At 44.3% G+C, this 24,034-nt stretch overlaps 1 protein-coding gene across 4 annotated transcripts in view; it reads right to left on the reverse strand.

The window, feature by feature from the left end:
• The window catches only part of LOC135539421 (uncharacterized), a 41,916-nt gene extending 28,098 nt beyond the window's left edge, over nucleotides 1-13,818 (reverse strand). For all 4 annotated transcript variants that reach the window (XM_064965300.1, XM_064965299.1, XM_064965297.1 and 1 more), the window contains exons 1-4: nucleotides 12,910-13,818; nucleotides 8,102-8,220; nucleotides 5,592-5,706; nucleotides 5,244-5,321 (exon numbers count right to left, since the gene is read on the reverse strand). In XM_064965300.1, coding sequence (XP_064821372.1) covers nucleotides 5,244-5,321; nucleotides 5,592-5,706; nucleotides 8,102-8,220; nucleotides 12,910-13,410 — 813 coding nt within the window. In that variant the 5' untranslated portion in view covers nucleotides 13,411-13,818. The remainder of the gene's footprint in view (nucleotides 1-5,243; nucleotides 5,322-5,591; nucleotides 5,707-8,101; nucleotides 8,221-12,909) is intronic.
• Nucleotides 13,819-24,034: the final 10,216 nt, after the last annotated feature.

Raw genomic sequence — 24,034 nt, forward strand, 5'->3', positions numbered from 1 at the left:
TCCGGTTCCGGTTGGAGCGAGCGGCCGCATCTACACTTCGGTCCACAGGTAGTATAACTTTTTATAACTTTTCATTACATTTCGTTATAGTACAACGGTTTGATTTGTCTAATCTTAGCAATTTCTTCTTAGCCAGCTACATAGCCGTCTTTGTATCAACGACAATTGCATAATTATCGTATTTCGTCGTCCTAACGTATCTGCCCAGCAGCTAGCTAAGCAGCTAGCTAACATCCACTGTCCACTAGCACTGTAGAAACTATTACACTCAACTGAACGACTCGATTAGTGTAGTGTCAGCTAGCTACATAGTTGTCTTCGTATCCAAGATAATTGTGCAGTTTAGAGTGTGTAGACTTAGAGTGATTATCTTAATTTACCGAGGTTAGCTAGCCAGCTATTTGTCGTCCTTAACGTAGGTAATGCTGCTAGCTAGCTAGCCAACAGCTAGCCAACCTCTACCGAATTGAACTCCAACTACCCGGTCAACATTCCGCGTCGTTCCACAGGTAGTATCACATTTTCATTTCACTTCATTACAGTACAACGGTTTGATTTGTTTGATCGTAGCTAGCCAGCTACATAGCCGTCTTTGTATCTAAGACAATTGTGTAGCCTAGAGCGATTTTCTAGGTTAGCTGGCCAGCTATTGTCGTTCTTCTAACGTAGCTAGCCAGCTAGCCCCCGAATAGCAGCACTGTAGTAACTATTACAGTACAACGGTTTGTTTTGTTTGATCGTAGCTAGCTAGCTACATAGCCGTCTTTGTATCTAAGACAATTGTGTAGCCTAGAGCGATTTTCTAGGTTAGCCAGCCAGCTATTGTCGTTCTTTTAAAGTAACGGAACGCAATCAACCTTGCTAGCTAGCCAGCTAGCCCCCGAATAGCAGCACTGTAGAAACTATTACACTCGACGGAACGACTTGATTAGTGTAGTGTCAACATCGCAGCCACTACCAGCTAGCCTACTCCAGCAGTACTGTTTCATTTCAATCATTTTAGTCAATAAGATTCTTGCTACGTAAGCTTAACTTTCTGAACATTCGAGACGTGTAGTCCACTTGTCATTCCAATCTCCTTTGCATTAGCGTAGCCTCTTCTGTACCCTGTTAACTATGTGTCTATCTATCCCTGTTCTCTCCTCTCTGCACAGACCATACAAACGCTCCACACCGCGTGGCCGCGGCCACCCTAATCTGGTGGTCCCAGCGCGCACGACCCACGTGGAGTTCCTGGTCTCCGGTAGCCTCTGGAACTGCCGATCTGCGGCCAACAAGGCTGAGTTCATCTCAGCCTATGCCTCCCTCCAGTCCCTCGACTTCCTGGCACTGACGGAAACATGGATCACCACAGATAACACTGCTACTCCTACTGCTCTCTCTTCGTCCGCCCACGTGTTCTCGCACACCCCGAGAGCTTCTGGTCAGCGGGGTGGTGGCACCGGGATCCTCATCTCTCCCAAGTGGTCATTCTCTCTCTCTCCCCTTACCCATCTATCTATCGCCTCCTTTGAATTCCATGCTGTCACAGTTACCAGCCCTTTCAAGCTTAACATTCTTATCATTTATCGCCCTCCAGGTTCCCTCGGAGAGTTCATCAATGAGCTTGATGCCTTGATAAGCTCCTTTCCTGAGGACGGCTCACCTCTCACAGTCCTGGGCGACTTTAACCTCCCCACGTCTACCTTTGACTCATTCCTCTCTGCCTCCTTCTTTCCACTCCTCTCCTCTTTTGACCTCACCCTCTCACCTTCCCCCCTACTCACAAGGCAGGCAATACGCTCGACCTCATCTTTACTAGATGCTGTTCTTCCACTAACCTCACTGCAACTCCCCTCCAAGTCTCCGACCACTACCTTGTATCCTTTTCCCTCTCGCTCTCATCCAACACTTCCCACACTGCCCCTACTCGGATGGTATCGCGCCGTCCCAACCTTCGCTCTCTCTCCCCCCGCTACTCTTTCCTCTTCCATCCTTTCATCTCTTCCCTCTGCTCATACCTTCTCCAACCTTTCTCCTGACTCTGCCTCCTCAACCCTCCTCTCTTCCCTTTCTGCATCCTTTGACTCTCTATGTCCCCTATCCTCCAGGCCGGCTCGGTCCTCCCCTCCCGCTCCGTGGCTCGATGACTCATTGCGAGCTCACAGAACAGAGCTCCGGGCAGCCGAGCGGAAATGGAGGAAAACTCGCCTCCCTGCGGACCTGGCATCCTTTCACTCCCTCCTCTCTACATTTTCCTCCTCTGTCTCTGCTGCTAAAGCCACTTTCTACCACTCTAAATTCCAAGCATCTGCCTCTAACCCTAGGAAGCTCTTTGCCACCTTCTCCTCCCTCCTGAATCCTCCCCCCCCCCCCCCCCTCCTCCCTCTCTGCAGATGACTTCGTCAACCATTTTGAAAAGAAGGTCGACGACATCCGATCCTCGTTTGCTAAGTCAAACGACACCGCTGGTTCTGCTCACACTGCCCTACCCTGTGCTCTGACCTCTTTCTCCCTCTCTCTCCAGATGAAATCTCGCTTCTTGTGACGGCCGGCCGCCCAACAACCTGCCCGCTCGACCCTATCCCCTCCTCTCTCCTCCAGACCATTTCCGGGGACCTTCTCCCTTACCTCACCTCGCTCATCAACTCATCCCTGACCGCTGGCTACGTCCCTTCCGTCTTCAAGAGAGCGAGAGTTGCACCCCTTCTGAAGAAACCTACACTCGATCCCTCCGATGTCAACAACTACAGACCAGTATCCCTTCTTTCTTTTCTCTCCAAAACTCTTGAACGTGCCGTCCTTGGCCAGCTCTCCCGCTATCTCTCTCAGAATGACCTTCTTGATCCAAATCAGTCAGGTTTCAAGACTAGTCATTCAACTGAGACTGCTCTTCTCTGCATCACGGAGGCGCTCCGCACTGCTAAAGCTAACTCTCTCTCCTCTGCTCTCATCCTTCTAGACCTATCGGCTGCCTTCGATACTGTGAACCATCAGATCCTCCTCTCCACCCTCTCCGAGTTGGGCATCTCCGGCGCGGCCCACGCTTGGATTGCGTCCTACCTGACAGGTCGCTCCTACCAGGTGGCGTGGCGAGAATCTGTCTCCTCGCCACGCGCTCTCACCACTGGTGTCCCCCAGGGCTCTGTTCTAGGCCCTCTCCTATTCTCGCTATACACCAAGTCACTTGGCTCTGTCATAACCTCACATGGTCTCTCCTATCATTGCTATGCAGACGACACACAATTAATCTTCTCCTTTCCCCCTTCTGATGACCAGGTGGCGAATCGCATCTCTGCATGTCTGGCAGACATATCAGTGTGGATGACGGATCACCACCTCAAGCTGAACCTCGGCAAGACGGAGCTGCTCTTCCTCCCGGGGAAGGACTGCCCGTTCCATGATCTCGCCATCACGGTTGACAACTCCATTGTGTCCTCCTCCCAGAGCGCTAAGAACCTTGGCGTGATCCTGGACAACACCCTGTCGTTCTCAACCAACATCATGGCGGTGGCCCGTTCCTGTAGGTTCATGCTCTACAACATCCGCAGAGTACGACCCTGCCTCACACAGGAAGCGGCGCAGGTCCTAATCCAGGCACTTGTCATCTCCCGTCTGGATTACTGCAACTCGCTGTTGGCTGGGCTCCCTGCCTGTGCCATTAAACCCCTACAACTCATCCAGAACGCCGCAGCCCGTCTGGTGTTCAACCTTCCCAAGTTCTCTCACGTCACCCCGCTCCTCCGCTCTCTCCACTGGCTTCCAGTTGAAGCTCGCATCCGCTACAAGACCATGGTGCTTGCCTACGGAGCTGTGAGGGGAACGGCACCGCAGTACCTCCAGGCTCTGATCAGGCCCTACACCCAAGCAAGGGCACTGCGTTCATCCACCTCTGGCCTGCTCGCCTCCCTACCATTGAGGAAGTACAGTTCCCGCTCAGCCCAGTCAAAACTGTTCGCTGCTCTGGCCCCCCAATGGTGGAACAAACTCCCTCACGACGCCAGGACAGCGGAGTCAATCACCACCTTCCGGAGACACCTGAAACCCCACCTCTTCAAGGAATACCTAGGATAGGATAAGTAATCCTTCTCACCACCCCCCCTTAATGATTTAGATGCACTATTGTAAAGTGGCTGTTCCACTGGATGTCAGAAGGTGAATTCACCAATTTGTAAGTCGCTCTGGATAAGAGCGTCTGCTAAATGACTTAAATGTAATGTAAATGTATGCTTTCTAGCAATCTCAATGATGCTCACAAAGTATGCTTTCTAGAAATCTCAAAGATGCTCACAAAGTATGCTTTCTAGCAATCTCAAAGATGCTCACAATGTATGCTTTCTAGCAATCTCAAAGATGCTCACAAAGTATGCTTTCTAGCAATCTCAAAGATGCTCACAATGTATGCTTTCTAGCAATCTCAAAGATGCTCACAAAGTATGCTTTCAAGCCACGTCAAAGAGGCCTACTTTGGTTCGTAACCGAATTACCACCATGTAGTCGGTTTAAAAGGATTCCTAAACAGAGTGTGTCTGGTCACGTAGGCTAGTTGTAATTCCATGTAATTTAATGCCATGTCTCCAGTCTCCAGACCTCCTATCGCATGGCTGTATATGTCCATGGGCTGTATGGGAGATGTTTGTCTGTGGACTTGACATGCTATGAGGAACTGGTCATTCCCTAGTGATGTAATGTCAATAGATATGTTACGGATTTCTTTTCCAGATTGGCTTTCATGATATCAAAAAGTCTCCTGTGATCATCTATATCAAATTAAACTTCATTTAATGTTTGATTTGATTTGATTCAGTCATATACAGTTGAAGTCGGAAGTCAATCACCACCTTCCGGAGACACCTGAAACCCCACCTCTTCAAGGAATACCTAGGATAAGTAATCCTTCTCACCCCCCCCCTTAATGATTTAGATGCACTATTGTAAAGTGGCTGTTCCACTGGATGTCAGAAGGTGAATTCACCAATTTGTAAGTCGCTCTGGATAAGAGCGTCTGCTAAATGACTTAAATGTAAATGTAAATGTAATGTGCCAAGACAGTTGTAGTGCATTTCTTTTAAATTCAGTGAAACAGTGACATTCAATTCATATTTTTGTTGGTTATATTTTCAATTATAACTTTTTTTTAAATTACTAGTATTTCACTTGAAATGGAATTGAACACAACCCTGATGTAGGAATGATGGGTTACTGCATTTCACCATAAATGTATTCATTATTTTGAGCTACATTTTCCCCCACGTGCCACTCACCGTGATTTGGCTGGCAATATTGTAGATCTCTGTCTGACCGCAGCTCCCCTGGTTATCTGATCCAGACAGGACGCTTCTCTACCAAACACAAAAATAATATAGAGTCAATCTTATGATAATAAGTGTAATAACGTGTAATTACAAAACAATGATACTTTGGAGAGCTTTGGGACCCTTTATTGGGGTTATGATGGGGACAGTTGTACTAAGCTCATGGCGCATATATTTTTCAAGAAGCAATCAATTTAAATAAACATTTAACGGCATGTAAATATTGCAGGTTGCACCTTTAAAGGATCACTGGTGCAAAATAGGACTCTTGTGCAAATTCCTATTCTACCTTTTTACCTTCCTGTTGATGGTGCAGATGATGTTGTCAGCCTGTTGGTAGAAGGAGGAGACGTCCAGAGCCAGTTTGAGGTCTTGGTGATAGTTTCTTAACAGTGACTGGAACCTCAGGCAGCTACCAAAGAGATACAGTATCTAGTTCAGTGCTTTGGCAATGGGATCCCATGGGGGTCAAATTCCCAGATATGACTTGAAATCCAAGATGGATGCAGAATAATTTAAGTCAGACCAAGTAATGTTCCTTTACATGGAAAGCTGTAGTTACATAGTAGTAGCTAGGAAAACAACATGTTAACGGTAGCCATAACAAATATACATCCATAGCACCAAGGACAAAGTATATGTAGCCTAGTCAACATGTGGGACTTTAACCTAGATGCTTATAAGAAATCCCGGTATGCCCTCTGATGAACCATAAAACAGGCAAAGCGTCAATGTAAGACTAAGATTGAATCTTACTACACCAGCTCCAACGCTCGTCGGATGTGGCAGGGCTTGCACACTATGGACAACAAAGGGAAGCACAGCCGCGAGATGCCCAGTAACACAAGCCTACCAGACAAGCTAAATCACTATGCTCGCTTCGAGGTAAGCAACACTGAAGCATGCATGAGAGCATCAGCAGTTCCGGACGACTGTATGATCACACTCTCCGCAGCCGATGTGAGTAAGACCTTCAAACAGGTCAACACTTCCGAGACCGCAGGACGGATTACCAAGATGTGTACACTGAGCATGCGCTGACCAACTGGCAAGTGTCTTTGCTGACATTTTCAAACTGTCCCTGACCACCATAGCCCCTGTACCCAAGAACACCAAGGAAACCTGCCTAAATGACTACCGACCCGTAGCACTCACGTCTGTAGCCATGAAGTTCTTTAAAATCTGGTCATGGCTCACATCAACACCATTATCCCAGAAACCCTAGACCCACTCCAATTTGCATACCGCCCCAACAGATCCACAGATGATGCAATATCTATTGCACTCCATACTGCCCTTTCATACCTGGAGAAAAGGAACACCTATGTGAGAATGCTATTCATTGACTATAGCTCAGCATTCAACACCATAGCGTCCTCAAAGCTCATCACTAAGCTAAGGACCCTGGGAATAAACACCTCCCTCTGCAACTGGATCATGAACATCCTGATGGGCCACCCCCAGGTGGTAAGGGTAGGCAACAACACATCTGCCACGCTGATCATCAACACAGGGGGCCCCTCAGGGGTGCATGTTCAGTCCCCTCCTGTACTCCCTGTTCACCCATGACTCCATGCCCAAGCACCATCATTAAGTTTGCTGACGACACAACAGCTGTAGGCCTGATCACAGACAACAATGAGACAGCCGATAGGGAGGAAGTCAGAGACCTGGCAGTGTGGTGCCAGGATAACAACCTCTCCCTCAACGTGATCAAGACAAAGGAGGTGATTGTGGACTACAGGAAAAAGAGGACCAAGCACGACCCCATTCTCATCGCCGGGGCTGTAGTTGAGCAGGTTGAGAGCTTCAAGTTTCTTGGTGTCCACATCACCAACACAACAAAACAGTCATGAAGAGGGCACAACAATGCATATTCCCCCTCAGGAGACTGAAATTATCTGGCATGGGTCCTCAGATCCTCTAGAAGTTATACAGCTGCACCATTAAGAGCATCGTGAATGGTTGCATCACCGCCTGGTATGGCAATTGCTCGGCATCCAACCACACGCACCACAGAGGGTAGTGCGTGCTGCCCAGTACATCACTGGGGCCAAGCTTCCTGCCATCCAGGACCTCTATACCAGGCGGTGTCAAAGGAAGGCCAAAAAATTGCCAACGACTCCAGTCACCCTAGTCATAGACTGTCCTCTCTGCTACCGCATGGCAAGTGGTACCGGAGTGCCACGTCTAGGTCCAAAAGGATTCTTAAAAGCTTCTACCTCCAAGCCATAAGACTTCTGAACAGCTAATCAAATGGCTACCAAGACTATTGTCCCCCCCACCCCCATTTTTATCCTGCTGGTACTGTCTGTTTATTATCCATGCATAGTCACTTTACCTCTACCTACATGTACTGTACGTATTACCTGAATTACCTCAACTAACTGGCGCCCCCGCACATTGACTCAGTACCGGTACCCCCTATATATAGCCTCGCTGCTTTTATTTTATTGTTGCTCCTTAATTATTTGTTATTTTTCAATTTTTCACTTCGGTTTATTTTAGTAAATACTTTCTTAACACTTTTTTTCTACAAGCCCTTAACCAACAACTGCATTGTTGGTTAAGGGCTTGAAAGTAAGCGTTTCACTATAAGGTCTACCCCTGTTGTACTCGGCGGATGTAACAAATAAAATGTGATTTGATTTAGTCATAGAGAAATAAAAAACTATAATAAATCACGAGTGGCCATGATTTATCATGCATATATCAAAGTTTAGGGGCCTGTTGTTTCTTACTGTTTATTTTTTAAATCAAAGTAAGGTGTTACTGATATGTCTTGCTCAGTCAAAAATGGGACCTACGTTTGGTTAACGGTGTTTTCTCGGGAAGGGACTTTGTTGCCTTCTATCTGTTGCAGTCTCTTCCTCTTCTCTCCCTTGTGGTCGGTCTCCACGTCAAGCGTCTCGTACTGATGTCCATCCTATAGACGTCATTATAAAGGAAGAACCTGTGAACCTGTATACTCAATGCATGGTTCTGACACTTGAGGGCATGTACAGTTGAAGTCGGAAGTTTACATACACTTAGGTTGGAGTCATTAAACTCGTTTTTCAACCACTCCACAAATTCCTTGTTAACAAACTATAGTTTTGGCAAGTCGGTTAGGACATCTACTTTGTGCATGACACAAGTCATTTTTCCAGCAATTGTTTACAGACAGATTATTTCACTTATAATTCACTGTATTACAATTCCAGTGGGTCAGAAGTTTACATACACTAAGTTGACTGTGCCTTTTAACAGCTTGGAAAATTCCAGAACATGATGTCATGGCTTTAGAAGATTCTGATAGGCTAATTGACATAATTTGAGTCACTTGGAGGTGTACCTTTTGATGTATTTCAAGGCCTCCCTTAAAACTCAGTTTGCTTGACATCATGGGAAAATCATGGGAAAATCAAAAGAAATCAGACAAGACCTCAGAAAATAAATTGTAGACCTCCACAATTCTGGTTCATCCTTGGGAGCAATTTCCAAATGCCTGAAGGTACCACGTTCATCTGTACAAACAATAGCACGCAAGTATACACACCATGGGACCACGCAGCCATCATACCGCTCAGGAAGGAGACGCGTTCTGTCTCCTAGAGATGAACATACTTTGATGCCAAAAGTGCAAATCAATCCCAGAACAACAGCAAAGGACCTTGTGAAGATACTGGAGGAAACGGGTACAAAAGTATCTTTATCCACAGGAAAACAAGTCCTATATCGACATAACCTGAAAGGCTACTCGGCAAGGAAGAAGCCACTGCTCCTAAACCGCAATAAAAAAATATTATAGAAAATTTGTGGGCCGAACTAAAAAAGTGTGCGCAAGCAAGGAGGCCTACAACCCTGACTCAGTTACACCAGCTCTGTCAGGAGGAATGGGCCAAAATTCACCAAATTCATCTTATTGTGGGAAGCTTGTGGAAGGCTACCCGAAACATTTGGCCCAAGTTAAGCAATTTAAAGGCAATGCTACCAAATACTAATTGAGTGTATGTAAACTTCTGACCCTCTGGGAATGTGATGAAAGATATAAAAGCTGAAATAAATAATTTTCTCTACTATAATTCCGACATTTTCCTGACCTAAGACAGGACGTTTTAACTAGGATTAAGTGTCAGGAATTGTGAAAAACTGAGTTTAAATGTATTTGGCTAAGGTGTATATAAACTTCCGACTTCAACTGTGTATATATATAATATATATATATACACACACACACTGAACCAAAATATAAACAAAATATAAACACAACATGTAAAGTGTTGGTCCCATGTTTCATGAGCTGAAATAAAATATCCCAGAAATATTGTGCCATTCATCTGCCGCCGTCACCTCATATTTCAGCATGATTTTGTCTATTTATTTTTTATTTCACCTATTTTTAACCAGGTAAGCCAGTTGAGAACAAGTTATCTTTTACAACTGTGACCTGGCCAAGATAAAGCAAATCAGTGCGACAAAATCAACAACACAGAGTTACACATAAACAAACATACAGTCAATAACACAATAGAAAAATCTATGTACAGTGTGTACAAATGTAGCAGAGTAGGGAGGTAAGGCAATAAATAGGTCATAGAGGCATTAATGCAGATAGATGTGCAGATGATGATGTGCAAGTAGAGATACTGGGGTGTAAAAATGATAATGCATGGCCCCATGTCGCAAGGATCTGTACACAATTCATGGAAACTGAAAATGTCCCAGTTCTTTCATGACCTGCATACTCACCAGGCATATCACAAATTGAACATGTTTGGGATGCTCTGGATTAATGTGTATGATAGCGTGTTCCAGTTCCCGCCAATATCCAGCGACTTCACCCAGCCATTCAAGGGGAGTGGGACAACATTCCACAGGCCACAATCAACATCCTTATCAACTGTATGCAAAGGAGATGAGTCACGCTGCACGAGGCAAATGGAGGTCACACCAGATACTGACTGGTTTTCTGATCCACGCCCCTACCATTTTTCTTAAGGTATCTGTGACCAACAGATGCATGTCTGTATTCCCAGCGATATGAAATCCATAGATCAGGGCCTAACTAATTTATTTAAATTGACTTTCCTTCCATATATGAACTTTTTTCATCTCAGTAAAATTTTAGAAATAGTAGCATGTTGCGTTTATATTTTTGTTTGGTGTATATACCAGCCACCTGTGTGTAATGCGTTACAAAGGATTTCTGTATGGTCATTTAATTATTTGCAGTACATAGGCTGTTATAGGGATCCACGAGTTGTAGTGTAATGTATTAGGAATGTCGCTGTTATTCATTTATAACTGCTGTTAAAAGTACCCGTGATGTGCTTTGAATGGTTATCGCAAGTGCTTTACTGCACTATGAGCAAGGTCATGCGTTATACAGATGGTTATCAGTATTTGTAACATAAAAAAATTGAAAATAATGTATTTTTTGCCATAGCTGTGAAATCACTACAGGCGATACATTCATTTCATTTAATTTACTTATGCTACTTTGCAATGAATAATTTTCTGCGAGCTGCAGAGCACTACTCCATCTTTGTGGTTTCATAACCTTTAAGCTTGTGGAACCTTTTCCTTGTCTGTCTCCGTTCTCTCTTTGCCATGCCGATGCATTCTGTACTGATGACCTCATGCAAAACGTTGAATGATGCATATTATCTTCCGAGACCTCTTACATCATTGCTGTGTGTAGCTAAATCATGGAGCAACTTGCTGCTGGTTCCCTACAGTCTCCACAATAATCTGAAACTTGTTAGGCCTGCCTGGTTTTCATCTTAGACAGATGTTTGTTTTCCTGGAATGTAATGTACTCTATTTTCTGCAGTAAAATACACAGTTTACTTAAAACTTGCAATTATAATGCATTATGATGCGTTGATAAGCTTGAATATGAGTTTTTAGAATGTTTTACAATAACGTATCACTGTAAGCACTGTTGCGCAGGTTTCACCATGTTGCAAGATTTCCATGTACCTTGGTAGTTCAAGCCGCAGGTAGGCTACAAAAGACCACGAAACTGAATGCACATACCCTGCAGTCTTTGGATAGCTTGGCTATACACAAAGCTATAAAAAAAATGTGTCTGTAGTCTTGGGTACTTGAAAAGTTGAAAACTTCAAGAGATGTAAACATTGTCATAAGAAACAGAGAAATGTACAGACAGATGCCCAAAGACGGACCCCCAGAGCTATACTCAATCCTGGGGAAAAAATTGGAATGTGTATACTAAATACAGCGATGAGAGAATGCAGGCTTTGTGTGACTCAGCCAGCCCACCTACACAGGGCCGAGATGAAGAGCGAAAGAGAGCCAAAACCATGATCTCATCTCAAAATAATTGCTCCTCTTTTTGCTGTTCCTGTTCCATTTCCCATCCCACTGTCATTTTGCTAGTTGCATGCTCAGCATTGAAAACTGTAACCACGGGACTGTTATCTGTAAAAAAAAATATTTAACTTAATTTTCCTGTTAACTTCAAATGTATGTCATGCTTTCTGAGTGCATAAAATATGCATCTTAACATGGTATGTGATATTAAATACACTATCTTCTTTATCTGTAAGCTTATTTTGGCATGCTTGTTCCGCAAATTGTTGTTCAGTGTCACTATTAAATCCAATCGGGATCCCCTTAAATTCCAAAAGGCAACCGCAAATTTTGAAATAACCCGTTTGCCAGCTGTGGATCTGGAGAAACACTTAATCACAGGTACAACTTCAGTTTGGCATCATTATATCCACCAACTCAATGTGCCTGATTGCTATTTTCACCACGCAACCCCTTCAATTATGGAATTGGGAGACGTTTATTCTGTGGAAATAACCAGTTCATCCGAAACGTGGCCTTTTACCTTGCTTAATGAAAGCCTGCTGATGATCTCATTGCTCGAGAGTACAGTGTGGATAATGCAACACTGAGTTAATAGTGCACACATTGTGTGTGTGTGTGTGTGTGTGTGTGTGTGTGTGTGTGTGTGTGTGTGTGTGTGTGTGTGTGTGTGTGTGTGTGTGTGTGTGTGTGTGTGTGTGTGTGTGTGTGTGTGTGTGTGTGTGTGTGTGCGTGCGTGCGTGCGTGCATGGAGGTTTCATGCTGGAACAATGTACATTATGGTGTTTATATCATGTTGCTTTTGGTAACAGATGAAAAAAAAGTGTCTTGTGTTGCAGGGTGGAAGGCATTAAACTGAAAGATTGATGTTGTTACTCAGCTTACTCAGTAACGCAAACTCAGTAATTATTAGTATGTGAAGACAAACAATTACTTAATGAGAGCATTACATAGTATGTGAAATGAGGGAGAAAAACAAACCATTTTACTAACACTGGGTTTTGTGGTTATGGATTTAATTGCCAATTATCCTATTGCCTTTTGGCTCTGGACTTACTTTCTTTAAAGTAAACAACTCAATTAATTTGCTTTCAGAAAGCTTGAGAATGGCCAACAGAAACACAACAAACGTCCATAACAACACTGGCTGAGATATTCACAATTTCTATTTCATATAAAGCCAGTTGATTTGAACCAAGTGATTTGAAATGTAAATTAGTTGGTGCTGGCTTGCAGCCTATCCTAACTCAATAACATGTGAGACACCAAGAATAAAACAACTGTAATCCAAGGTTACCTTAGACCGAGAGTTGGACGTCTTATCCAAGTCGTCCTCTACTCTCAAGGATGGCGGTTTTGGGTGAACACTGTTGCTTCGGATGGTCTCCGACGTGGAACTGACTGAGGTGGCCAGGTCAGAGTCACACAAGGACACGACGGGGACTGTCTCGGCATTCCTGCAAATAGCAATCTTCCTGATGGACCTAGAGGATGCAGTGGGGGACACAGAATTCCTGTCCTCCTCCACTCTCTCATCCTGATGTCCCTCTGGAGTTGAAGTGTAGACCTGGGCGGCCACTTGTGGGAGTTCCGAGTTCCCAGTCTCAGGCCACCCCTGGGACTGGCCCACGTAAAGGGACATTTGGTCGTGTAGGTTGTTCTGTAGCTCCAACTTGTTCGGAGCAGCAGATTTCGGCAGATAGACATCCACAATCTCCTGGCATTTGGCTTCAGAGGGGACAGACAGCCTGGTCCCAATAGTAAAGGGCTGGATTTTTTTGACAACACCCTCAGACATGGTTTTTGATAGCTCTGCAGTGTAGTCTAGATGGGCATACTGTGATAAGAATCACAAAACAATACAGATATCTCACCTCATCTACTGCAAAGTCCAGTATCAGAAGTTCAAAATGAGAGGAAAAACAAGACGAATCCTCGAATGAACAATGCTCTTTTCCCCAAAAAATTGTCAGGAGAAAAACTCACTCAAAAAGCCACCCGCCTCCTTGCACCTCATGGAGAGAAGACAAGTACAGGACACACAATAGGACGTCCCCTCCTGTCTGTTTCTAAGTTATCAACTGAGCCTGTGTCATGTCAGGGGAAACCAATGTGAGAAGCCGAGGAGGGAGGAGTGCCTCTTCTGAGCAACCACCAAGCCAATAGTGAGAGAGAGGGAGAGAGAGACCGATAGAGAGAGCTGAGTGAAGAGAGAGAGAACTGAGTGAAAAGGGAAAGTGTCTGGCTTGCTGCTCTCTTAGAAAAAAGAAAAAATAGGAAGGGAAAGAGAGGGGGGAAGTTTCATTAAAAAGGAGTGAGGTCACCACTTTCTGTCAAGGGCTGGGCAGAGTCAGAGTGACTGAGGGTTGTAAACTGGAGCTGTAAAAACGTCCTCCCCAAACAAAAAGCTTCATGCTCAGATATGAATAGAGTAACAGAGGGGTAAATGCTCTCTCTCGCTCGCTCGCTCTTTCACTCGCTCCCACTTTCTCTCATTCTGCTCTCGCCAACTCAGTCACAGCTGGACAATGAGGTAATGCTTTTAACAAGAACAACAAACATGAAGCACCTCTAGATCTCACGTCTGTAGTCTGCTCTCTCTCTTTTTCTCCCTCTATCTTTATCTCTCTCCATAATTGGTCAAATTGTCAAATGTTTGTTCCACAAGTACAAAAGGTGAGGGTATTTGCTTGTTCTCAAATATGCCTCAAGAATCAATTGTCTTTTCTAACCGTTTTCACACTTTTTTTCATAACAATCGCTCTGAGTTTGTTTTGAGGAGTAACAAAATCCAACGCAATTTTCTACTTCTTGTTCTAGTTCCACATTCACAGTCTAAACATTTACAGACACGCATAGGAAACACATTGTGCTTACTCAGGCCTCAGGCTTCCACTTGATTTGAACCAGGTGTCCTATCTACGGGTCAAACTACATCAGGCTACTGTAACATCCTCTGTACTTCTCTGGTAAGCCCTTACAGGTCTTTTCCATGTTATAGGCCATAGGCTTAAACTGTTAGTGGACTGGGACATATACAATGTTGTTTGTTCTTATACGATCAGGAGAAAATACCTGTTTTTGTTTCATGAAGACAGATTGGGGTTTTGTAGAAAGAAGATTATTTTTGTTTTCTCAAATATATTTCACTGTGTAATCCTATACTCTGGTGGAACTCTGTTTGGCTTGTACAAGATGCATGGAAATCCCCTCTTTGATTTATGAACACGACACCATTACACCATGCTAACTTGCTCACTCTCACAAATGAACACTTTTCATGTTTGTACTTTACCCTTACACCCAATGCCCCCTTTCTCTCGAGGCTCAACTGAAGTCAATTGACTTTGGGTCAACACCATGAGGACCAATAATACTTAAGGCATGAAACTGCCCTGTCCATTGACTGTTCCAAGAACAGTCTTATGTACTGTAGCTACATGACCTCAAATTCCTATGGCTATAGCTCATCCCCTTACCATGTCTTGACAGCTCTTGTTTTGCTGATAGGAAGAACAAAGAGTTCAGTCACATACACCTGTGTTTTTGTGCAACACGTATTACCAACATGGGTTACTAGAATTTTCATTTTGCCATGATGCTAATGAAACAATAAATGTTCCAGAATTCATTGCAACATGCAGTATCTAAATATAAATCTGACCATCTTGATCCTACCATAAAACAAACTCAATGGGGCGGTTTCGGCGGACACAGATTAAGCCTAATCCGAGACTAAATTTTACTTTTAAACTAGACTGACTGAAATTAAATTTCTCAGACGTGGTTTAAAATAGTCTTAGACTTGCCCTAGTCTAGATTTAGAAAAGTTTGATTTCCGGAAGGACGATTAGAATTAATCTAGATCTAAGTGAAAGTTTAAATTAAACCTGGCCAAAGGCAGGTTTTTTTTTACCTTTATTTAACTAGGTAAATCAGTTAAGAAAAAATTATTGTTTTCAATGATAGCCTAGGAACAGTGGGTTAACTGCCTGTTCAGGTGCAGAACGACAGATTTGTACCTTGTCAGCTCGGGGATTTGAACTTGCAAACTTTTGGTAACTAGTCCAACGCTCGAACCACTAGGCTACCCTTCCGCCCCAGATTAATGGATATTGATCAAAGAGCACCACCAAGGCATGACAGAAGGGCGGTTATAGACAGGAGCAACCCACTGAATGATTTTGATTAAATTAATTTTCGTGACTGTTTCCATATATACAAAGAAATGCTGCTGACATTGAGGTTTTTGTCATCTGGAACCTCCCATTGTGAAACAGGAGATTTCTGTGGTGCAAGTGAACCGACAGTTTGCAAAATAGTCCACAATGTCTGCAATGCTATGTGTGAACCTAAAGGTGCAACTCCAAAACTCCTCCTTGTATTCTCAGATTGAAGGACACAACATAGTGGAATCATACTTGGTGACAGTGGTCTGCACAGACCAACTTATTGTTCACCCCCTATCTTCCTGCAATAGGGCCTGAGCAACAACGGTACAATCAAGCTCATATTCACACCAGAGGTGCAGTGGAGTGCAATTTTGGTATATGGAGACTATCAACATGCTTATAGAGAAGGGAACCTGACATGTATTGCACTGACACAAATGGTTGAAAGATATTGATAAGAAGATTGTGGGAGCTGTACTATTAGATTTCAGTGCAGCCTTTGATCTTATTGACCATAACCTGTTGCTGAAAAAGTGTATAGTATGTTTTATGGCTTTTCAACCTCTGCCATTTCTTGGATTCAGAGCCATCTAATATAACTCATGGTTTTCTTTAATGGAAGCTTCTCTAATGTCAAACATGTAAAGTGTGGTGTACCGCACAGTAGCTCTCTAGGCCCTCTACTCTTTTATTTTTACCAATGTCCTGACACTGGCATTAAACAAAGCATTTGTGTCCATATACGCATCTTAACAAAGAGTTTTTGGAAACTGGAATTTTGGAATGGGCGGGCAGTAATAAACTGGTCCTGAACATCTCTAAAACTAAGAGCATTGTATTTGGTGCAAATCCTTCCCTCAGTTCTAGACCTCAACTGAATATGGCAATGTGTGGTGTGGCTGTTGAACAAGTTGAGACTAAATTAGATTAGAAACTGTCATGGTCAAAACATATAGATTCAATAGTTGTAAAGATGGGGAGCGGTCTGTCCAAACTAAAGAGATGCTCTGCTTTTTAACACCATACAAAAAGCAAGTCCTGTGGCTCTAATGTTGTCTTACCTTGATTATTGTCCAGTTGTGTGTTTGAGTGCGGCAAGGAAATACCTTGTTAAGCTACAGCTGGCCCAGAACAGAGCGGCGCATCTTGCTCTTCATTTTAATCAGAGGGCTGATGTAAATACTATACATGCCTGTCTCTCTTGGCTAAGAGTTGAGGAGAGACTGACTGCATCATGTCTTCTTTTTATAAGAAACATGAATGTGTTGAAAATCCCAAATATTTTCCATAGTCAACGTACGCACAGCTCTGAAACACATTTACCCCACCAGACATGCTACCGAGGGTATTTTCACAGTCCCAAATCCAGAACAAATTCAAGAAAACGTGCAGTATTTTATAGAGCCATTTGTAATTAATACTCAGGGAGAAAAAGGTGTAGATTCACGTGCAGAGCGCGGCAGGTGTTTATTTCACCTTCGCAGAAGGCAGGAATCATGGTTAAAGGCAGCAATGGTCATACACAGGTAGGCAAACAGGCAGGTGAATCAAAACTAGAACTGAAGGCTATTTGGTTCTCACAAACGAGCCAGGAAAAGGCGTAGTAGAGTCAAAACAAACAATACCTCACAAACCACAAACAGAATGAACTGAGCTAAATAAGGAGCTGATGAGAGCAGGTGAGTAACTAACACAGGCGAAATCAACGAACGAAAAATAAAGACAGGGCTACGTTCAAGAACACAAAGAAACCGACTAAGAAAATAATTACAGAACCTTACACCATTATTGCATGGAACCATTTAATTTCATATTTATTAAATGAACAGAAAACCTGGTTTCAAAACCAGATAAAGCAAGACCTCACACTACAACGCCTCTTCCCTATTTGACCTAGATAGTTGAGGTGTGCTTATATTGATATGTAGGCTATATGATTAAAACATTTTTTTAATGTAAATCTGTCCTTGAGCTGTTCTTGTCTATGAATGTTCTGAACTAAGCAAAAAAAAGAAACAACCCTTTTTCACCCCTGTCTTTCAAAGATAAGTGGACCCTGTCTTTCATCTATAAGTCTTTGCTAGGTAAAGCCCCGCCTTATCTCAGCTCACTAGTCACCATAGCAGCACAAACCCGTAGCACGTGCTCCAGCAGCTACATTTCACTGGTCACCCCCAAAGCCAATTCCTCCTTCCAGTTCTCTGCTGCCAATGACTGGAACGAATTGCAAAAATCACTGAAGCTGGAGACCCATATCTCCCTCACTAACTTTTTAAGCACCAGCTGTCAGAGCAGCTCCCAGATCACTGTACCTGTACATAGCCCATCTGTAAATAGCTCATCCAACTACCTCATCCCCATACTGTTGTTTATTATTTTCTCCTTTGCACCCCAGTATCTCTACTTGCACATTTATCTTCTGCACATTTATCACTCCAGTGTTTAATTGCTATATTGTAATTATTTTCCCACTATGGGCTATTTATTGCCTTACCTCCCTTATCTTACCTCATTTTCACACACTGTATAGAGACTTTTTTTCTCTATTGTGTTATTGACTGTATGTTTGTTTATTCCATGTGTAACTGTGTTGTTGTTTGTGTCGCACTGCTTTGCTTTATCTTTGCCAGGTCGTAGTTGTAAATTAGAACTTGTTCTCATCTAGCATACCTGGTTAAATAAAGGTGAAAAAAAATAAAAAGAATAAAAAAAGATAATTCGTAAAAATCCAAATAACTTCCAAACAATTAATGAACATGCACCTGTGGAACGGTCATTAAGACAATAACAGCTTACAGATCGTAGGCAATTAAGGTCACAGTTATGAAAAGTTAGGACACTAAAGAGGCCTTTCTACTGACTCTGAAAACCCCCAAACAAAAGATGCCCAGGAGGCATGAGGACTGCAGATGTGGCCAGGTGTAACGGATTTCCTCCTCTTTGTCTGAGGAGGAGTAAGGATCGGACCAAAACAGTGCGCCGACACTGACATCGAGGGTTACCCAGACGACGCTGGGGGATCCGGAAGGAGATGGTGGAAATCCCGCAGCATCGAAGGGTCCCGGACGTCCTCCACCGGCACCCAGCATCTCTCCTCCAGAACGTACCCCTCCCACTCCACGAGGTACTGAAGGCCCCTCGCCCAACGCCTCCAGTCCAGGATGGCTCGAACAGCAAATACGTCAGGGCCCCTTCGATGTCCAAAGGGGGCGGAGGAACCTCCCGCACCTTTAGATTCCTGGTAGTAATTGGAAAACTCTAGAAACCGCTTCACCTCCTTTACCGTGATGGGAGTTGGCCAATTACACATTGCTGAAATGCGGTCCCTATCCATCTCCACCCCTGACGTGGAAATGTGGTACCCTAGGAAGAAGATGGACTGTTGGACGAACAGACATTTCTCAGCCTTGACGTACAGGTCATGCTCCAACAGTCGACCAACACCCTGCGACACACCAGGGACACATGCTCGGCGCGTGTAGTGGAGTATATCAGAATCTCGTCAATTTATACCACTACACCCTGCCCGTGCAGGTCCCGTAAAATCTCATCAACAAAGGCCTGGAAGACTGATGGAGCATTCATCAATCCGTACGTCATGACGAGGTACTCATAGTACCCTGAGGTGGTACTAAATGCCTTCTTCCACTTGTCCCCCTCCCGGATATGCACCAGGTTGTAAGTGCTCCTGAGATTCAATTTTGTGAAGAAGTGCGCCCCATGCAATGACTCTGTCACACTGGCTATGAGAGGCAGTGGGTAGCTGTACCTCACAGTGATCTGATTGATACCTCGATAGTCAATACACGGGCGCAGACCTTCATCCTTCTTCTTCACAAAAAAGAAACTCGAGGAGGCAGTTGAAGTGAAGGGCCGAATGTATCCCTGCCTCAGGGATTCGGAGACATATGTTTCCATAGCCACCGTCTCCTCCTGTGACAGAAGATACACATGACTCCTGGGAAGTGCTGCGTCTACCAGGAGATTTATTGCAACTCCCCTCCCCCATCGATGAGGTGTTAATTTAGTCACCCTCTTCTTACAGAAGGCGAGAGCCAAATCGGCATATTCTGAGGGAATGCGCACGGTGGAGTCCTGGTCTGGATTTTCCACCGTAGTCGTACTGATGGAAACCCCCACACACTCTTGTGACCACCCCTTGAGAGCCCTCTGTTGCCACGAAATAGTGGGGTCATGACAGACCAACAAGGTTAAGCCCAGCACCACGGGAAACGCAGGAGAATCAATAAGGAAGAGACTCATTCTCTCCTTGTGACCCTCCCACGTAACTATGTCTAATGGAGCGGTGGATTCCCTAATCAGCCCTGACCCTAATGGTCGACTATCTAGGGCGTGCACAGGGAAGGGCATATCCACAGGAACAAGGGGGATCCCTAAACTATGGGCAAATGAATAGTCAATAAAATTCCCAGCTGCTCCTGAATCTACTAGCGCCTTATGCTGGGAATGCGGGGAAACTCAGGAAATGAAAGAAACACATACACGTGAGCAACAGGGGGCTCTAGGTGAGCCTGGTGCATACTCAACTGGGGTGACACGATAGTGCCCTGCCTGCTGCCTCGACTCCCTGAGGAACTCCCCCAGCACCGACCAGCAGTGTGCCCTCTACGGCCACAGATGGTGCAGAGAATGGCCCCTCCTCCGGTCGCCCTAAGTGCAGCACCTCCCAGCTCCATGGGCGTCGGAGCGAAGGTGCTGGTGGATGGAACTGACAGGCCCCGATCCGGACGTCCGCGGGCAGTCAGCAGGTTGTCCAGCCGGATGGACAGGTCCACCAGCTGGTCCAATGTGAGGGTGGTGTCTCGGCAGGCCAACTCACGATGGACGTCCTCGTGCAGACTGCACCGTTAGTGATCGATCAGGGCCCCGACGTTCCATCCTGCGCTGGCGGCCAGGGTCCGGAAGTCCAAGGCTAAATCGTGCACGCTCCTCGTCCCCTGCCTCAGGCAGGTGGTCAAACACTGCCCGAAAGCGGCGGCTGAACTCTGCGTAATGGTTCAACGCCGCGTCTCCCTCACTCCATACAGCGTTGGCCCACTCCAGGGCTTTGCCTGAGAGGCAGGAGACGAGAACGGACACGCTCTCACGCACCAAAGGAGCCGGGTAGATGGTCGCCAGGTAGAGCTCCAGCTGTAGTAGAAACCCCTGGCATCCGGCAGCCGTCCCATCATACTCCCTCGGGAGTATGAGTCGAATTCCGCTGGTACCGGGTGAAGGAGGAGTGGACAGCGGGACCTGCTGTAGTGGGGCTGGTAGAGGTGCTGGAAAACCTCTCAACAATCCATCGTCTGCAGCACGCGATCCATGGCGGTGCCCAGACGTTGCTGCTGAATGCGCTCCTCCACTGCAACGGGGAGGGCGTCTGCTCCTGCTGACTCCATTCTTCGGGTGAGTGATTCTGTAAGGGTCCTGTGTGTAGTTGGTGTAGAGGGTCAGGCGCAGGACAGCAGATATGAGTAATCAACGTATTTTACTCAAAAAGACAAATACACCAAGCATCATCATGAGCCCACAAAGACGGACCAAATTGCATTAAACAATCACTCACAAACATAACATGTGGAACAGATGGTTAAATAATAAACAAGTAAGTGGTTGAGTGAAGCCAGGTGTGTAAGACAGAACAAATGGAAAATGAAAAATGTATCGGAGGCGGCTAGAAAGCCGGTGACGTCGACCTCCGAACGCCGCCCAAACAAGGAGAGGGACCGACTTCGGAAGAAGTCGTGACACACAAATACAATTACGTCCCACTGTGTTGTGCTACACAAAAAAACTAACATTTAAAAATGACTGATTTGTAAAAGTGGGCCAACAATAAATACAGTATCTTACCTGAAGTCATTGTAGCATCCTTATGTTTATTTTTAAATATGAGTTGAATTCATTACAAATGGTAGTCCAGACATTCTTTACCTTGTTTTCTGTTGATGAATCATGCTGTTTGTATTCGGTAAATGGGTGGTTTGACACAATTCTCTTTAAGAGGGTATTTCAGCCACTGAAATATTTTATCTTTTTCTTTTACCTCTGTCCATTGTTTGGTTTAGGTGACCTGCTCCAATTCCACAAAACGCTTATGTACAGTGCCTTGCGAAAGTATTCGGCCCCCTTGAACTTTGCGGCCTTTTGCCACATTTCAGGCTTCAAACATAAAGATATAAAACTGTATTTGTGACGAATCAACAACAAGTGGGACACAATCATGAAGTGGAACAACATTTATTTGATATTTCAAAAAATTTTAAGAAATCAAAAACTGAAAAATTGGGCGTGCAAAATTATTCAGCCCCTTTACTTTCAGTGCAGCAAACTCTCTCCAGAAGTTCAGTGAGGATCTCTGAATGATCCTATGTTAACCTAAATGACTAATGATGATAAATACAATCCACCTGTGTGTAATCAAGTCTCCGTATAAATGCACCTGCACTGTGATAGTCTCAGAGGTCCGTTAAAAGCGCAGAGAGCATCATGAAGAACAAGGAACACACCAGGCAGGTCCGAGATACTGTTGTGAAGAAGTTTAAAGCCGGATTTGGATACAAAACGATTTCCCAAGCTTTAAACATCCCAAGGAGCACTGTGCAAGCGATAATATTGAAATGGAAGGAGTATCAGACCACTGCAAATCTACCAAGACCTGGCCGTCCCTCTAAACTTTCAGCTCATACAAGGAGAAGACTGATCAGAGATGCAGCCAAGAGGCCCATGATCACTCTGGATGAACTGCAGAGATCTACAGCTGAGGTGGGAGACTCTGTCCATAGGACAACAATCAGTCGTATATTGAACAAATCTGGCCTTTATGAAAGAGTGGCAAGAAGAAAGCCATTTCTTAAAGATATCCATAAAAAGTGTCGTTTAATGTTTGCCACAAGCCACCTGGGAGACACACCAAACATGTGGAAGAAGGTGCTCTGGTCAGATGAAACCAAAATTGAACTTTTTGGCAACAATGCAAAACGTTATGTTTGGCGTAAAAGCAACACAACTCATCACCCTGAACACACCATCCCCACTGTCAAACATGGTGGTGGCAGCATCATGGTTTGGGCCTGCTTTTCTTCAGCAGGGACAGGGAAGATGGTTAAAATTGATGGGAAGATGGATGGAGCCAAATACAGGACCATTCTGGAAGAAAACCTGATGGAGTCTGCAAAAGACCTGAGACTGGTACGGAGATTTGTCTTCCAACAAGACAATGATCCAAAACATAAAGCAAAATCTACAATGGAATGGTTCAAAAATAAACATATCCAGGTGTTAGAATGGCCAAGTCAAAGTCCAGACATGAATCCAATCGAGAATCTGTGGAAAGAACTGAAAACTGCTTTTCACAAATGCTCTCCATCCAACCTCACTGAGCTCGAGCTGTTTTGCAAGGAGGAATGGGAAAACATTTCAGTCTCTCGATGTGCAAAACTGATAGAGACATACCCAAGCGACTTACAGCTGTAATCGCAGAAAAAGGTGGCGCTACAAAGTATTAACTTAAGGGGGCTGAATAATTTTGCAAGCCCAATTTTTCAGTGTTTTATTTGTTAAAAAAGGTTGAAATATCCAATAAATGTCGTTCCACTTCATGATTGTGTCCCACTTGTTGTTGATTCTTCACAAAAAAAAACAGTTTTATATCTTTATGTTTGAAGCCTGAAATGTGGCAAAAGGTCGCAAAGTTCAAGGGGGCTGAATACTTTCGCAAGGCACTGTATGTGTGTCCCATCCCTGATTTTCGAAATATTCTCTGGTCAGCACAAAGTGCATGTCATTAATCTAATTAGGCTTCACAAAGATTAACTGGTTAGTCTTTATGTACCTTAGTCTGTTACTCCACAGTCTAGAACTACTTAAGCTGAAGTTAAGCAACATCTCAGAAAGCATTTTTTTCTTAAAATCTGGATTAATTTAAGAAGAATTAGCCAAGTCCTGACTTAAATTAAACTCTGTCTGGAAACCACTCCTAAAAATGTATGTTTATTCTTCACAACTGCCCATTTATGTAAGTGGAAAACAGTTTTTGGGCACTCAAATCATCATTAAATTATCATAAAAGTCTACCCCATACCCTACTGTAATCGATTGCACACAATAAACTATCTGAAGTGATTTCGTATTACAGACCAAATAGTCTTCTCGGCCTATATAAATCAATGTCTCCTGCATATAACGACTCACATCGACCTACACATATTAAACCATAGGCCTATAATTAATAGACTATGACACAAC

Source organism: Oncorhynchus masou, chromosome 5 (genome assembly GCF_036934945.1).
Source record: "Oncorhynchus masou masou isolate Uvic2021 chromosome 5, UVic_Omas_1.1, whole genome shotgun sequence".
Classification (NCBI taxonomy): Eukaryota; Metazoa; Chordata; class Actinopteri; order Salmoniformes; family Salmonidae; genus Oncorhynchus; species Oncorhynchus masou.